General features: G+C 38.1%; 1 protein-coding gene across 1 annotated transcript in view; it reads right to left on the bottom strand.

The window, feature by feature from the left end:
- Positions 1-1,497: 1,497 nt before the first annotated feature.
- Positions 1,498-17,683, bottom strand: part of LAMA3 (laminin, alpha 3) — a 120,241-nt gene continuing 104,055 nt past the window's right edge. The window contains exons 57-76 of the mRNA XM_010574408.1: positions 16,765-16,941; positions 15,408-15,559; positions 15,147-15,309; positions 14,530-14,663; positions 13,880-14,030; positions 12,903-13,022; positions 11,840-11,964; positions 11,377-11,497; positions 10,043-10,183; positions 9,140-9,270; positions 8,126-8,257; positions 6,617-6,761; positions 6,168-6,328; positions 5,570-5,759; positions 5,127-5,267; positions 4,176-4,335; positions 3,909-4,036; positions 2,295-2,388; positions 1,826-1,945; positions 1,498-1,643 (exon numbers count right to left, since the gene is read on the bottom strand). Of these exons, the coding sequence (XP_010572710.1) occupies positions 1,498-1,643; positions 1,826-1,945; positions 2,295-2,388; positions 3,909-4,036; positions 4,176-4,335; positions 5,127-5,267; positions 5,570-5,759; positions 6,168-6,328; positions 6,617-6,761; positions 8,126-8,257; positions 9,140-9,270; positions 10,043-10,183; positions 11,377-11,497; positions 11,840-11,964; positions 12,903-13,022; positions 13,880-14,030; positions 14,530-14,663; positions 15,147-15,309; positions 15,408-15,559; positions 16,765-16,941 (2,832 nt within the window). The remainder of the gene's footprint in view (positions 1,644-1,825; positions 1,946-2,294; positions 2,389-3,908; positions 4,037-4,175; positions 4,336-5,126; positions 5,268-5,569; positions 5,760-6,167; positions 6,329-6,616; positions 6,762-8,125; positions 8,258-9,139; positions 9,271-10,042; positions 10,184-11,376; positions 11,498-11,839; positions 11,965-12,902; positions 13,023-13,879; positions 14,031-14,529; positions 14,664-15,146; positions 15,310-15,407; positions 15,560-16,764; positions 16,942-17,683) is intronic.

Below are 17,683 nucleotides of genomic sequence, written 5' to 3'. Positions count from 1 at the left end.
CCCCGGCATGCTTTCACTGCATCCCATTCCCTCCAAAACTAGCTCTACAGCTGAGAAACCTCTGCATGGACATAGATTTGCCTGTAACGGAATTGCCATAAAAGAAAAAGCAACACAGGATTTGGTATGAACAGCTTTCTGACACTTTTGCCACCCTGCAAAGCTGCAAAAATTTGATAAGGGATTAATGACCAAAGCCATAAGGGCTATTGGTCTGGTATCCTCTATTAATCCAGCTAGGACCTCATACCAAACACACTGAGGACACACTGCTGCACCTTGAGCAAGAAGGCAGTGGAAGGTGGGAGCAAACATTGCATTAGGTGGGAAGGAGGGTTTGTTTGGATCGTTGTCTACTCCCGCCTAGGACCAGCCTTAGAAAATGTTTCAGTTTTGCAAAAGAGGGCTGGAATCAGGGAATTGAAAAAAAAAAAAAAAAAACTATCAAAATGCTGCTTCTGAATGACAGTGGAAGAACCAGCCATGTCAAGTCTATTCGGTCCAGCCCTGTATTCAGAAGAATAAAGCAAACTTGGTCTCCCGCCCTCCACCATGGGTCACGATCAGGTACAAAGTAAAGATTCGAATGTCAAAGAAAACAGTTTTGCTGATTTAGTCCTGCAATTTGTGCTACATAACTGTAGCAGGTGCAACTGCTGTTCCTAATATAACTTGTCTTCATTTAAACAGAAAAAAAAAGCATATGGAGGAGACTTTCTGACTCTGAAGATTACAAGAAGAATTACTCTCTTTCTGAGGTTTTTATATAACCAGATTCTAATAAGCAGAGATGATGGACTGCTGCTTATTCAGGCAAATCAGCTTCTTAAAGCTACAGAAATATTTGCATAAAGCAAGCAGGATATAGCAGCCTGTAAAAAGCACATACAAGAAATACCAGGTCAAAATAACCAAACAAGAAAATGGATGGTTTTAAGAACATACTGCATTTATTTGGCCCCAGGATTCCTAGCATTGTAACAAACTCCCAGAGTTTCACTCCTTAAAGTGCTTCAAACTCCATTTATATTATTATTATTACTTTTAACATTAATGTACATTTCTGTATAAACATCAGTCCAAAGAGATTTACATTTTTATAAAATTCTTTATATTAGTGGATCAAATTTGCTCTCAAGATGACCAGCATTAAGGCAAATTTCCAAAATTAACACACTGGAGTTACTCAAGTCTATGCTGTTGTGGGTGAGAGCAAAATTTGGCCCAGTAGGGTATACACAATTATATTTTCTGCATATATTTCAAAAGGCACAACGGATTACCTTGGAAATCAGTAACACTTAAAAGGGAGTTTATCAAAGCAAATACTTGGCACAGTCCACATCCGGAGGATGCATTTGCTTACCAGCTGTTCTGAATAACCAGCATGATGACAGTGACATGGTGATCAGCAAAAGGGGAACCCATGTTGCATGAATTCACACGGTACTTCAGCAGACCCAACCTGATATGTGTACAGCTACTGTAACAGCAAAGTTACTTCGCTGGGCACCCATACAAACTCACTACACCATGAACGTCTGAAATTCTCCTGGTGGAGACATGTTTGTCATTAATGTCAATATTCCGAAGACAGCCAAAAAATGGGTCTTTAACTGGGAGCCACAGTGTGCCCAAATTTGCTACAAAAAACAAGGTAGAAAGATCAAGTTAATAAAATGAGAATGATTTTAGAGAACATTAATTATTACACAGCTTTCAAAAAAGGGGGAATGATATAGGACTACTTGCGTGAATGGGGCCTTTGTTTTGGAAAGGAAAAAAAGCTAGTAGATACATGAAAAATAAGAAGCAATAATATTACCTGGAATTTTGCCAAAGTAGAGTGGCTGATGCACACGTCTAGGAGGAGAGGGTGGAAGTCCAGTGGTATAGTTACTCTGTGTGCCCACCTCTAGCTGCACTGTGTTCTTCTTCTGAGACACTGCAAAGAAGCAGGTGAATGAGTACCCTTTCTCAACCCTATTAAAGAATCACCTAGATATGGCACTATTTTTAAATAGCATCTGTCTTGAAATTTAACTAAGAGGAAGAATAGAGTTTTTTTAAATTCAAAGTCAGATTGACACATCTAGGTAAACTGGGGCTAAATACAGTCCCAAAACCCCATCTTTATGTAAAGCCTTGAATTAACACAAGACACTTATATTGTTCTATAAAGTATTCTCAGAATAAACAGAAGTGAAATGATCAATAAAAAAAAAATCTGCAGTGCAATGCTCAGTGCCCACCACCCTTTCAAAGTTTCAGAAGAACAGGTATGTAAAATGTACCTGCAATAGTATGCCACTGTCCATCAGATAGAGGTTGCTTAGGTGTGACTGATGTCTGGAATTCTCCAGCACCACTATTTCCAGCAGCAATGACCTGTAAAAAAGTTATCTTTTAAGTTACCGAGGCAAAGAAAAGAGCAGGAGAAAAATACAGTACTTTAAGTAATTTACTGAACTTCAGATGGCTGGGTTTCACCTAGTTTTAAGTCACAGTCATTGTATACATACTTCAGAAATTACCCTCTCCAAGAAGAAAGCAAATTTCCCTAATAGAATCACAGGAGAGGATGTTTGACAAATTTTACAAGCATAAATACATAGCTTTGTCTCTCCCTCTCAATCTTACAAAATTATGTTAATTATTTTGACATAATCTCTCTGGGACAAGGTCTTTCCTACTAGGCCTTCCTTTCCTTTCCCAAAGCAGTCATCCACAGGCGTGGCATCTCCTGAGAGAATCTGCAATACATTTCTCTGGCCTTTCACACAATTTTGGACTACTCATAATTCACTCACAAAGCTTGCAGCCTAACTATTTATGATAACATTTTGAACAAGCACCTGCTTGTGCTTTCTCACATCTTGCTTCTTATTGCTTGTGAGTGCATTTTTTTTTTTTTTCAACTTCTTCCTCTCAAACTCTCTTCTGGTGCGATGGTTACAACAAACTTGGTAATGGTCAGGTAACTGATATGCTGAGTCCACTTCCTGTCAGGCTGATTGATGGTGTCCCATTGACCTTTTATTCCTTCCCGTTGCATCCTGTCCACACTGGCAGCCAGCATTAATCTAAGCTACTGCTGAAAAAAGTGGTCAATCTTGCCCTCAAGGAGTCCCCGGCTGTTGATGCCCCTGCTTCCATGTGCTAGGTGTGTCTTGAACCAGGTCAGTGATCTGGGGGAAACTAACTCATGACAAAAAGAGAAATAATAAAACCAAGTTCCCTAGTCTGGGAAGAGAAGAGCAAAGCTGAGCTTTCTGAAGTTGGGTAGACTCATGCTGGTTTAAACTATCCCATGAGACAGCAGGTTCTGTGAAGCACTGACATCTTCCTATTTGACGTCTCTCCAGCAGCAACCACAATAGTTTTGTAGTCCAAGACTCACATTCTGAAGCTGTTACATTATGAAAAAGCAACACTGATAATAACCACCACCATGAGACACCCATCAACTAGAGGAGAAGATGCTAACACAAAGCAAGACTGCTCAAGTTCTATAACAGACGTGGTTACGGAGCTGCATCAGTACAGCCACGTGATGACTGACATAGGAGTGGGAATAAGCCACGGAGTTCTGTAGCCTCTGGCCAAAACCCCAGTGGGTTTTTGCAAAGGCTCAGAAGCCTGAGAAAACTAAGACTGTGTCCTACTGCTGCACGTGCAAAGAAAGCTTGTGCAAACTAGTGTGCACACAATGGAAGCTGCTAACGTAGGCACAGAGACAGGTTAAATGCTCAATTTTCTATGTGATGTTTTTAAACAACTCTAAGGAAGTTGTTTAATGTTATACCTACAGACAAATGTTGTAACACGTAAGTCCAGAATTCAAGGTCAGAATTCCCCCTGCTGAATGAGGGCAATACAGCTGAACTGGAAACACAGCCTGTACTTACCTTTCCTCCTTCCATGTAAACAGTCAAGTAGTTGTCTTGCTTGCTTCCAGCATGGAGGAGTATACCTGTTGAACTCCTTGGTCGAATGGTAAATACAATCCTAAAATCCAAGCCCACCAGCAAATTACCTGTGGAGAATTAAAGAGTGGGTAGAGGAATGATCATAGGAGGAGATAATTGGAAAACCATGTAAAAATAAATAAAAAAATCCTTACAAATACACACTTAAGACATAATTCCATATACCTTAATCTCTACACAGCTTACCAATGGTGATATATCCTCCTTCATCAAAGAAATAAATCCCCGTGTCCATGGGAACATCCAGACATGGAAGTACGCCATTTTTTTGCTGAGGTGCATTCATGACTTTTCCATTCATCTTAAAATTCCTCAGGCAACCCTTGAAACTGTTCATTGCTATTTTCTGAAAGCATATTTCAAAACATGAATACTAAAGCATGATGGCAATTTTTTTAGTAAGAAGACCCCTTAGTTCTTTTGTACTGTTGAACTGTAAAAAGCCAACTGACATTAAAGGCACCTAAAACCCATCTCTGATGCAGTGAAAAGGTATTAAAAAATTAAAACATGAAAGTAACAGTTGATTTTGAGTTAACGTAACTCCTGCTTGCTGAATAGATACTTCCCAATGATGTGTCAAAAAGAGAACACAACAGGAGTTGTGAAATCTCAAGTACACCCTTCCCTTCCTAAGAGGCTGTTTATTTAAATCTGATTTTATGAAATGCCCTGCATCATTAATTGTCCAATTTTTAAAGTAATAGGAACCACACGTATTTCAGATTAAAATCCAGTTCTACATTCATAATTCCTTAATGAGAAGGATTCCTCTGCTTCTCTACAGATTATCGTTTAGTCCACTGAGGTAAATATTCTGCAGGAAGAGGGTATTCCTGGAATTACAAATGTGACTTTGGTCTTTTCTATTTTTTAAAGAAAGAAATGAAAACAGTACAAGGCATCAGTGTCTCAGCAACACATGTTGAAAATATGGGTCCAGCTGAGAGCTGTGTGAACAGGTGAGGAAAAAGATCTGTAATGAACAACTGCAAACACCAGTCACAGATGGTGCTCACTCAGTGCTTAGAAATAGCCCCCAAACCTTTTCAACACAGATGTCCTGCATATTAACACTTTCACATGTAATTAGTGCAGCATGGGGAATGTGTGGGGGTGGATGTGTCAATTATTTACCTGTCTTTTCAGTGATGGCAGCCCTCCCACGTAGATTGGTGGCTTAATGCTGATGGCAGAATTTGTTTCTAATCTTCTGTGCTGGGCCCTTAGACCATCAACAACAAGGCGGACATTCTTCCCATCTGTGCTGAAGACCACCTTTGCGGGTTGCAAACATAACAGAATGAAAAACCCCAAGGCCAATGAAAGGCACTGGAGATTTTTTTTCTTTAACTTAAACACTGTATTGTTGAAATATTTAAACTGAAAATAACACGCTGGGACGATCAGTCTCTATAAGCTCTCTTGTAACAGAAACCTGTCAACCACAAGAACTTTCAGGCATAGGAGTTAACTTCAGATGACCAAAATCAAATTTCTAATACCTGAAAAATTCAATAGGCTGTGCCTGCTGAATGCTAGTTGTGGTTTCACCACAGTTCCTGTGCCATACTACTTACAGTGTGCCATTGCCCATCATTGTATTTAATACTGGTTTTGATTTTGATTCGTTTTCCTTCAGAGCCAAGTGAAAAGACAAAATGTCCTTTTGAAACGAGGAGAGCCATATAAGAGTCCTCAGACCTTTCCTCCATGAAAACTATTAATCCTCTTGATGATCGAGTCCGTACATCTACAGAAAAATGTAACCTGTAGTGGAAAGTAAGCATATTCAAATACAGGTCTATTCTGTTACTTATTGTATTTTCTGTTCTCCAGAAAAATGCCAGTGAAACTCCATTTGTGAAATGCAGAATAGCTTTTGGGTGGAATCACGGTGTTCTATATTGCCTGCTTTTCTGAATGTGAATCAAAGTTGACATATTCAGGCTTAGGACTTGGCATTGATATGCACTGTAACTGTCCACCACATCCAAGTCAATCTACTCAGTTTGGGTAAATGTTAGCATAGAAAAAAAAAGCCTGAACCTTTAGAACCACTCTTCTGTTACGCCCCAAGACATAAACAAGAAGAAAATCCTAACTCTTAGCACCCAAAGATTCAAGCAGCTTTGACAATTCAGGTATTAGGAGGAGAACAGATAACATTTGTATTACCTGTCTGTAGATGACGGTGGAGAAAACATGTAGGATATGAAACTGTTGGGGATGTTTCCAAGGAGATATGCTTCACTGCTAACATTTAACTCCATTGGTAAAGTTTGGGTTTGCTGGTTTTGCACATTAGCAGCTTTCAAATAATCAAGGTATTTTTCATTCTGTACCTGTAAGACAGAATTGAAACATTTACTATGTATGCACATGAAAAAAAACCATTTCAGTCTACACATTTAAAAGTTCCCAGCTGAGGCAGTTAACAGCCTTCTCTAAATGACAGAGAAGCTGTTGTCATTCTGGACAGGTATGGGTTTAGGATGGAACTTCAACACACAACTTGCTTCAGATATGAGATGGAAGGAAATTAGTAACATCTGAATCTCAGCTCTACAAACCATGGCCGTGTAGACAAAGCCTTGGAGTAAAGAAGACAGTAAAAACAAGCATACCTTGAGCATCTTAAACCTGAAAGGATTTTTAAATTCCTTCAGCAGCATTGGTTCAAGGTTCTCATATTTGCGGCAAGCTCCAAGGGATACACCAGTCTTTGCAGTATAATTAATGAGATTTTGAACCTCAGGGAGCTGACCTGCCCTAGAGTGATGAAAGCAGTAAGTGCTGTGACACAGCATTCCTTTTCTTTAGCGTAATCAACATTGTATTGTAAAACTGTGTTCTGTACAAAACAGATTTCCCAGTGACCTGGTATTAAAACACCAATTTTTATTTTTCGATGAAAAATGTACATTCAATGCTATAAAAAGTATTCATATTTGTCCTGGTTCTGCCCTTTTTTTTGGCTACGGAAAAACTCTGATGTTTTGTTCTCATCTCTTCTAAACAAAGTATTGTTTGCTAAAAGCTATCTATTTTAAAAAAACAACCAAATATTGCCATTAAAAAAGGGGAAAAAATGACAGCAGCCTTGATTGAATAAGATTTCTGGATCGGACTACAAAACTTTGCTGGTTAATTATGCATAACCAGTGGCAGATCAAGAAAAAATGGCAACATCAAGTCCTGCTAACTCAGTGATTCACTCCTTAAATAAGATGTTGTAATGAGATTTGTCAAGGGGGAAAGCCCATCACAACTTAATATGGAGCTTTGGTATTATAGCCAAACTATCAGAAAGACTGTCAAAACCAATTTCCTGTGTGTATAAAGAGTAACATTAAGTATTACTATCATTTTGTAAGCTGTACACAGCACCTCTGAGCAGTAAATTACAAAAAACTTTACAACTAGAAAAAGCAACAAAGCTCCCTGCCACTGGTTGTCTATGAGAAGAGTGGTAGAGTTGGGAGGAGAACCTGATATGATAATTAAATCAAAATACATTATCTTTTGTAAACTCTACACATGTATAAATATTCATCAAAACTTAGCTAAAACAAAGCCCCACTGGGACATCACTTCCAGTTCAAGAAATGCTTTTCTTTAAAGAACATATTTATACATAACTTCTCTCCTAAATTTTGCCTGTAAGATGTCTCTAATGACCAAAGAAACACATGTGAAAAAAGAGACAACATAAATCAGGCACATGATTTCTGTACATATGCTCTTATTTGTTTGTGTAACCATTTTGGTTCTGTCAGTAAGCTTTGCTGATTTCATTACCCAGCTCTCTGTGTAGCTATAATGATACAATCTAGCAGACCTTTTTGGATACACTTCCAATTCACTATGCTCCCTTCATTCTTTGATTAAAAGACTACTAAACAGGTATGATTCAGACTAAAATTCCATTACATCTGAACAGCAGATTTACTTACACCTCGATACCACGTATAATCTGCCTGAATAAAAGAATATTTTGGGGCAGCAAAGTTATGTGTTCATGAAGGCTTCATGCATGTAGAAGAAAAGCAATTTAGCAAAGAATGATTTTAATATGATTAAAGAAGGAAAACAGGACAAAACAGATGAAACTAAAATCTTTCTAGGCCAAATACCTTTTTATAAAGATGTTTGAGATGCAACCTTCAAAATTATCTCCACCAAATTTTATAGGTTCGATTAATGCCTGTTCTCTTGCAGAGTCAACTGATGCTAATGCCGATTCATCATCAACCAGCAGATGAACTCTGAAACAAAGTGAATAAAAACAAGCATGAAATCTAAAGAAATAGTTATGAACCTAAATGAAATATTTATATATATATAAAAAGCATTTGACAGATGTGTTTTCTTCTTACATTGTAATCATGCTAGAGCTTCATTACCTTACTTCTGGGATTTTTTCATTATGTGCTCATTGACTGCTATGAAACTGCTCTGCTTTTCAGTAGTACATACTGAGCAAGAGTTGAAAGTACTTCAGTCCTACAGCAAAATCTTGGTCCAACTGAAATTCGTGAAAAAACTCTCATTGACAACTATGGGACAGGATTCACCCTTCTGTATCAAAATGGTGCACTTGACATGTTAGCAACAGCTAGTACAGATAATATTAAGTTATAATTACCCAAAGTTACAGCCAATCATTCAAAACTTTCCACTTTAACTACCACTTATGTAATTTTATGTGTTCCACAGAAATCAGTATGATTTAGGAGCTTTTCAGTAAATTGTCTCTTCTGATATCTACATAACAGATCATTATTGAAAAAACAAACACAATGTTAGCTTCTTCCCTGAGCATTTAACCACCGACGTTAAACAGATTTATAACTTACAGTGACATATATAAAGGCTATGGGAAGGGGAAGAGCTCCAAAGCTCCAGCTTGACAAGCAGTCAAAACTCGCACAATCTATAAAAGACGTGCATAGGGATGTACAGCTGAAATATCACAGGTACCAACACGCACATTCATGGACTAAAAATCTCCTTTTGCTTCCTTATTTCAGTATCCTTTGCTAGCAGTGGCCATTTTTAGCTGTGTACCCAAAGAACGGGTCACACACAATTTTAATCTTTTTTCTCCAACCACAACATAAAAGAATCAGATAAAGAACTGGACTCACCTGTTGTCTGTTTTTATTACTGTCACATAATGCATTGACCCATCTTCATATTTCTTTTTCAGTTCGATTTCCTTCTCTCCCACCTTTGCAATTACAAAGCCAGGTCTCAGAAAGATGGTAAGAATATTAGGCTGTAAAAGAATCCCACAAAATGATCAGGTAAATGCGAGTGCCTTTAGTTCTTCTTGATATTGCCATTAATACAGTTCTCAGGGGTCTCTCGTGGGAAAGAAATTTTCTTACACTAAAATTGCATTTCTCAGTCATCTAGTACCAGCTATTACAACCTGTTCTGCATGATTAGCATAGTTCCTGTTTTAAAATACCTCTGAAGAGCAAACAGTTATTTAAAATACTTGTTTAAATTTTACAAAAAGCAGAGGATTCAGTTCTCAACTTCTCAAATGCCTGGTGTGCATTCACTTCTTAACTCCTCCAGCCAGCAAGAATGGGGTTCTGCTTGAACCTCCCTGCTTTCTGAGGGAACATAGCCAAAACCAACCCCTTTTCTCTGCATATCATGGTAACATCTCTGTGTGAGCAGAATGCCAGTTTTTCCAGAGAAAATTTCCAGCCAACTGTATTAGGCAACAGTTATCTTACTGCGATGGTGGTATTATGGTGCATGAGCTACTCTGCAGAAACCTCAAGTTCAAAGCTTAGTTACTCATTGAACTACTTGTTGGTTGAGTGAAGAAATTGCCAGGATGAGTTTCTCTGGCCCATGACATCCAAGATGCCATGTTCAAAAGATTATTATAATGGCCATTTCTTGCCTTAAAATACAGGAATCTACATGAGACTTATGACACAAACTGATGCCAAACTGACAGAGTCAAAACCAGATATGAATGATCCAGAAATAAAACCAGTCACATATTCTAAGCTGAACATGTTTCATACCCGTAGATTGTAATTCAAGAGTGTTCCAGTTGATGCCATGGTCTGAAAGCCAAAGCCAACTTGGAAATCCTTGGGAAAAGGGAAATCTGCTGCACTCAGGCTCAGTGTTCCCTTCTTGGAGAAAGCTGCAGATCTGACGAGCTGAAAGAGAGATAATAATGCTTTCAGTGATTTTCCCTTTAATCAGAAGAAATGGCAACATGGGACAACTGCCCTATTCAACATAATTGCAACCGACTCCAATCAAAACCAAGCACAAGGCAAACTGCAAGTACAATTATTTCAGCACAGAATGGACTGACTGCATTGGTTTCACCAGCACTAACTATGATCTGAGAAACTCTAAAGAGAGATGAGGGTTGCTGAGTATGAGCTGTTTGTCTCTAGCTAATCTTTGCATTGACATGATAGCTTTGAAAGTTTTCACATTTGGGGACACAAAAGTGAGCAGCTGGAGGAATTGTTCATAAGTACGGAGCTGTGCAGATGAGCTACATAACTGAAACTGTGTGAGTCATAGGACAGAATATACCTGGGCCTTTTTGAACAAAACACGTTTTAATACGTGAGAAGTCATACAGATACAGACAGAGAATGAAGTTCAGATCCTCTGCATAGGGAAATGGTCTGCAAAGAAGTTGCTCTGTGAAAGGTTTAGATGCCACAAAGGGAAAGCAAATGAGCACACACTTTCAGTGCAATGTCACAGTAAGAAGGGCAAATGGGATCATGCACCATGTAAGTAGCAGTAAGTAGAAGCAGAAGGGTAGTTTTCATCTCTCCATGCAGCATTAGTTAAGCCAACACTGAAACGTCACATTGTCCCATTTTAAAAAGAATGTGGCAAAACTCAAGGGTGCACAGAAAATAATTATAAAACAATCAGATGAGTGGAGCAATAGCCTTACAATGAGAGACTTCAGCGGAAGTAGAGTCTGCTTAGCTCTTTCAAGAAGCAGCGTTGAGAGGTCTTTTAATTAGGAAGCATAAGTACCTTGGCGAGAGGAAAGATCCTGAGTAGTATTAAGTAACTAAGTATTCTGGCCTAATTGATAACAGCAACTGGAAGCCAACAAGCTCACATGGTAAATATGAATTCTTAATTGTACAAAGTATTAATTAAGAGGGTGGACTATGTGCTGGAGCAAGCTATCACAGTAGGGGTGGAGTTTCCTTTCTTCCATATCTTCATACCAAGCCCAGGTTCTTTTATTACCATCACATGTTAACCAGATATAATTTCTGACCTAAGTAAAACATAATGGTCTAGGATTTATAGACAAACCAGACTCTATGAACTCCAGCAGAAGTTTTTAAGGAACTTTGTTAGTTACCTTCCAGTCATCTGAACATTTCTTGCTGACACCAACAGTCTCATCAAAAATAACAGATGCAGTGTTAGGGTTTTTCACATTCCTCATGCAGCCCCGGAATGGAGGTGTGGATATATTAAAGCTGGTTTCAGGGAGTGGAAGGAAAAAGAGTTCAGTAGCCTGGTATTTCAAATCACACACACGTATAGTAGCCTGTAAATGCTGACAATATAAAAAATAGAAAACCAGAACAAGAGCAATCCTTCTTCCTTCATGCTAATCAAACCCAGTCTTCAGGATACACTCCAACAACGATACCACCATTAGCCAAAAATCACAGATTATGATCATGTATTATACACTGGTTATTTTCATACCACATAAGATACCCAATACAGAGTGTGAAAGACATTGCCTAAGGAAAGAGTTTAGATGGAGTTTCCATACAAAGCCTGTGTATTACAGTCTTTTCATAGTTACTCACCGTTCCCGTAGAGAAGGTGGAATTCCACCTAGATAGTATTTAGTGAAAATGAAGACATTTATGTTGGCTTTAATATCAGGCTTGACATGAACAGTATTCCTACTTCGGGCAAGCACCAGATGAATCTGAAATAGGTGAATAACGAGAATTACTTCACTCAGAAGAAACAAAAATCATTTAGCAGATTAAAAGTACTTTCACAGAGCAGGCCACAGTGTTGGGGTTTTTTTTCCCTCTTGCTTACTAGTGCCTTAAATCCAGAATAACTGCAGTAGTTCAAAGGTACTTTGCAAAATTTGGGCATTTAGCCAAAGCAAATGCCTAAGGAAAATGCTCTACTATCCAAATACAAGGTTTTGGTTTTTGGAAGTTTTATTTTCCTCAGGAAGATTGCCCTTAAAATACACCTCACCTAAGATTCAGATATTGCCTTCTATTTGCAGTTGAAGATTCAGGAGCTGCTGCCTGATACAAAGACTAAGTCAATCAGCTGGCTGGAGGTTACTTGACCCAGTATGGCATAAAGACTCCCTCCAGCAGACCCTGCAACCTACACTGTTTAGTTGGAGATGTAAGGGGAAAAGCAAGAATGAATCAACATGGCAATCACAGGTTTTAACAATGTCTTTACGATCTCACTCTAGTAGTGCTACAAAACAGCCAGACTGAAGCTAAGTAGAGAAGCAACAACAAAAAGACTACAAAAAAGTGATCTCTGTAAAGAGCAGCCTGGCCTGAAGAAATAAACCCTTAGGTGGTGAAAACACTAATCTAAGTATTAAAATAATGTTAATAATTGCATTGTACACAGCTCTCTCTAAATAAAGCAATGCTCTGTCAAAGAGGTTTTTTCTTTGGTGGTTTTTCTGTTAAAACTGAACTTATTTACAGGAAGGCACAACAGTAGAGAGATTAATTTTCACATGCCCAAACTAATCCCCAACAGTCTGATCCCCTCAATAAAAAAGGAAAACTTCACAACTAAACTTACAACAAGCTGTTTAGTTTCAGCTAATGTGTATTTTTACAAATAATGATCACTTAATTGTTTAAAATTACATACTTGCTTATATGTTCCATCATTTACAGTTGCATTGGTTTCTATTTCTTTTGGAGGCTCAGAGCCAACTTTGTATCTAAAAACTGTATGACCATCTTTAATGAGCACACTGATGAACTGATCCTGCAGGTAAAAAAAAAAGCCACCACAATTAAACTGCCAACATTTCATATATATTTCACTGACATGAATAATTGTAATGAAGCTATCTAGCTGTTTCAGTAAAGCTTTTGGGGGAAAAGATAACACAAAGCAGACTAAAACTTAAAATAATAACAACAAGGAGTAATAAACTGTTACAAACAGGTCTGGTATCAGCTCCAGATGTATTCTCCGAATCTCTAGAGGACTTTTTGTCATTTCAAGATGTCTACTGACTTTTTACAGCATTGAGAAATTATCCAGAACATGTCACAGTGATTGCAAACATGCCTATAGTATTATTAGATAAGTAGCATCACTGCTGTTTTGAGCAGCTTTTACAGGTATAAGTCACCACGTCACTTTCTAAATTCTTCCTTACTCTATTAGCACCCATATCTAGATTTGGGAAGAGTGCCCTTCCACTTTTGGAGGATTTCAGTATTTCAAAGTTGGTTTGATTCAAATTACAACCTCTCTGCCTGCCCTCAGTTCCAAATTCTCTGCATGGCCTAATGGAGGAGCTACTTGGAATGATTTTTTTCTCAGCCTTGACAAAGTGAGTATTAAGCAGCCATTATAGATTCATAGAATATCTCAAGTTGGAAGGACCCATAAGGATCATCGACTCCAACTCCCTGCTCCTCGTGGGACTACCTAAAACTAAACCATATGACATTAAACATACAGCAGAATCTACTAATCTGCCACATGGACAAAAATAATACTTTTAAGAAATTTCCTTACAGTTACTACTAAATCTAACATGTTCTTGAGTAAGTGAAGATTTTAAAAATATTCTTGGACCACAAAACAGACAGAAGCATTCCACGAATTACCCCATTTGCTGCAAAAAACACAATGCCTTCATCTGCAGTAGTCTCAATTGTCTGCTCGTAGCGTACTTGGCTGTGGATATTTGGTTCTTTCAGTGTGACACTGGCATAACCAGTACCTTCAAAATAGCTTTGGTCAGTCTCTTCTTTATACCTGTAATAATTCAGTGTCACAGATGTGAATATATGAGAGCAAAAACTATTACCACATAACTTACTGTCATAATTTTAAAAAAGCTTAAGTTAAAGCATTAGGTACAGGGCCACTAATAGGGCCAAATTCTGATCTAACCCAAGAGAAAACCTTCCACTGGCTTCTATTGGATTTGCATACCGTCTTTACAGAGGAAATCATTAGTGACTGACTTTTTTGCACTTAGTGTAATATTTACTTTATAAAGGAGGTGAATACATTAGTCCATGAATTGTGTCTGGGTATTATAACATCTAAATTGTTGGCCAGTGGGCTGAGATTGCCATAGATGTGAATCCTGCCAACACTGAGGATTTTCTCTAAGAAATGTAGTAATGACCAAGAGTTAGAAAAAAATCGCCAGTTTAGCCACAGTGTTATTCTTCTGGATCTGAAAAGACATGAATTCATAATGATAAAAATCACAGAACTGTGAAACACTTCTGTGTTTATATCATACCTTCTGCAGGGTTGCACTTCAGTGGTATTGAGATTAAACGTCCTCTTGAAGTTGTAAAGGCTGATAATATGCTCGTTTAGGTTGTCTAATTCAATGCAGCCTTCATAATGAGGATAGTCTAGCTTATGTGGAGGCTGCAAAATAGTGTCATCAAAAACATTCCATCAACATCAGCTGACAAAATTGTACCTTGACATGTAACTGCTAAGACTTACTGCAAATATTAATAGGGCACAGAATATGACATTCTAAATGTAATAATATTATTATATCTTTGTATATAATATCCAAACCATCTGATACCACCCCAGGAGTACTGCAGCACAATTTAAAGTAGAGTCATATGGATGGATTGGGAATAGTACTTAGCAGGGCTGGAGAGTTTTCATGCTGTCCTTGGCAGATGAAATACAATCACACTCCCTTCTTTGAGTTTTAGCATACTATAAGCCAGGCAGCTTCTGTAGGAAGTAGCATCTTGCATCCTGTCTATTCCTACTGACATGGATAAACTTTTACACAGCCTTTGAAAGACTGCTAGTTCCAATCTTTACTTGTAAGAACAACAGAATGATTAAGATGGAAATCTCTTTTAAAGACTAAGCAACTATTTGTACCCTAAAATCTGGTGGGTATCCTCCAACATAAAAGACCACAGTGCTGGGATCAAGATTTAGGAGAGTGTCACTGCCTCCACTGCTTGCAGTCAAAGGGCTTGCATACTCTGGAGAAGTTGATGTTGCTGCTTTGATGTAATTCAGCTTTACATACTGGTAAATCCTAAAACCAAAACAGATGGGCAAAATATCACATCACACTAGTAAAAGATGTTCTTAACAGGTTTTGGAAAAGACTGTTGTGCACTGTGGATCTTATACCTTTCAAACTTAACTTGATCCATAACAGCTTCCTCAGTTTCGCTTTGAGTCACAAACGGCTGCACATCTATTTCTACATCACCATCTCCCAGGTTATAGACACAAGTGAGGTGACCATCCTTCACAGCCATACCAATATAGTCCTTGGAAGCCTAAGAATAGCAAAGCAAATAATCATTAATAAATGATTAATGTTAATGAAGACAAAATACAGTAGCACTTCCTCAGAGACATCATCACACTGTGCGTGAGTCATAAGAGATCCAACCACCTAATGATAAGAATTGTTATTAAGTTTATCAGTTCTGGGAAGAAAAAATTGTTATCTTGCATGCTGCACTGATTCAATGAATAATGTGTCGCATTGATTCAGTGAATATAGTCATAAATTAATTGAAGAGACACACATGGCTTTTTATTTTTATTACAACAGTAGCTAAAATAATTTTCACATTTGTAACATCTCCCAGCTAAAGCCATGAAAACATGGCACCTTTACTAAAAATTACTCAGCATCTGCAAAATAAAAAAGATGTTTGGATAACACTCAAAGACAATGGTTCCTGCTGAGGTGACTGGAAGCAGTCATTTTGCCAAATAATTCACATTTTATTTCTCCAACATACCATATTTCACAAGTAACAATTAAAATGCTGTCAACAGAAATCCTGGCCAGATATTCAGGGGATAAAAAGGTGAAATCCAGTGTAGAACAACTACCTTCAAACAGCTTTCTGTGTATGCACAAGACTCACTACAGATACAGCTGCTATCAGATAACAAGACTTAAAAATACATAGTTAGGAACCACATGCAGGAAATTTTTTAAATGTTTGATAGTGCTTGAGCAAGCCTGAATGCACAAGCAGGTCCGTAATATTCTGCATATTCAGAAGAGAAAGAAATTAACAGCTGAGGGACTGAATTTTAGAACTTAAAAAAAAAAGACCTTAAAACCCCCATTTTTTTCTTAACCAACAGGGAAACTCACAGTGGCTTATACTGTGAAAAGAGTCAAAGCTCTGACACAGTAGTAGGGCTGAGTTTGTGCTGACTGCTGCAGAACCTGATACTTCTGACAAGACTGTATGATGGTATCCATGACTGAGAAGTAACTTCCAGAGGAACAAAACAGCAAAGCATCAAAAGGCAAATCAGTCAGTCACCCAACAAGTTACTTTGCCGGTTGAGGAATAACTATTCTTCACAAAACACTTCTGCCACCACATAATGGCAAGTATAAAGAAATGGGCCAACAGTAGCTATAAACTTCAGTCAAAATAAATAATTTCCCATTTGTTTCTCAAAGCATGTTGTCTGTTCTAAAAAAACAGATTAAATCTCAAAATATACCTACATCTTTATTGCCCAGGTACAGTACAAACTTATTTGATGCCCTCTGGGAGGTGTCTAATCTTGTCTGAGGTCTTTGGAGAAAGAAAGAAAGTGAAGTATAGCCTTTCAGATCTTCAAGGTTGCTTGGAGGTCGAACCTCTACACCAGAGCTGCCATTGAACCTCATAGGAATAGCAACCTGTTAAGAAAAAACAAAAGTCAGTACATTGTAATTATGTATTGCTACTATTCCTACTTATTTCACTGTTGTGTTTAATTGCAAAGTAACCTATTATATATCCTAGTCATGTTACAACGATCAGTTACTACAGATTTTGACTCTGATGCTACAAAACAATATAATTAGGAAACACACTGAATAATACAGTATTCTGTATTATCAATACTTAACACAGCACTTTTTTACTCCAGACATCAATTAATCAACCCTTACTGCGCCTCTGACAAGTAATTGTTACCTTCACGAAACAGACAGGGAAGGACATGCCCTGCAGCTCTAAAGAGCAAGCCTATGAATTATTTAGATGTCTACATACATATCCTGGTGCTTCACTTAGCTGGACTTGACTGTCTGCTGGAAATTATAATGCACCTCTGATATTAATAAAGACACGTCCCATTACAGCTATTTACACCACGGTTACAGATTCCTCTTATTCATTCTAACTGTAGGTTACTTGTGATAACCTCAGTTACGCTTCTCTGGGACCTGAGACGATGCTATCCCTTGAGCAACTACAGCAGTTGCTTAAATAGAGTAGGGGCAGTCTAATAAGAAGATGCTAGTAGCTGACTCTAACGTCATGGGGCAGCTGGAGACATGAGAGCACAGGGCTACACAACTCATATGGGAGTGCCAGTGTTCCACTGGCCATGCGTGGGTGGAGAGCCCTGCCTCTAAGCTGCAGAGTCAACTCTAC

The sequence above is a fragment of the Haliaeetus leucocephalus genome, unplaced genomic scaffold (assembly GCF_000737465.1).
Source record: "Haliaeetus leucocephalus isolate CR32 unplaced genomic scaffold, Haliaeetus_leucocephalus-4.0 Scaffold428, whole genome shotgun sequence".
In the NCBI taxonomy this organism is placed as follows: Eukaryota; Metazoa; Chordata; class Aves; order Accipitriformes; family Accipitridae; genus Haliaeetus; species Haliaeetus leucocephalus.
This window is presented reverse-complemented; position numbering and strand designations above follow the sequence as displayed.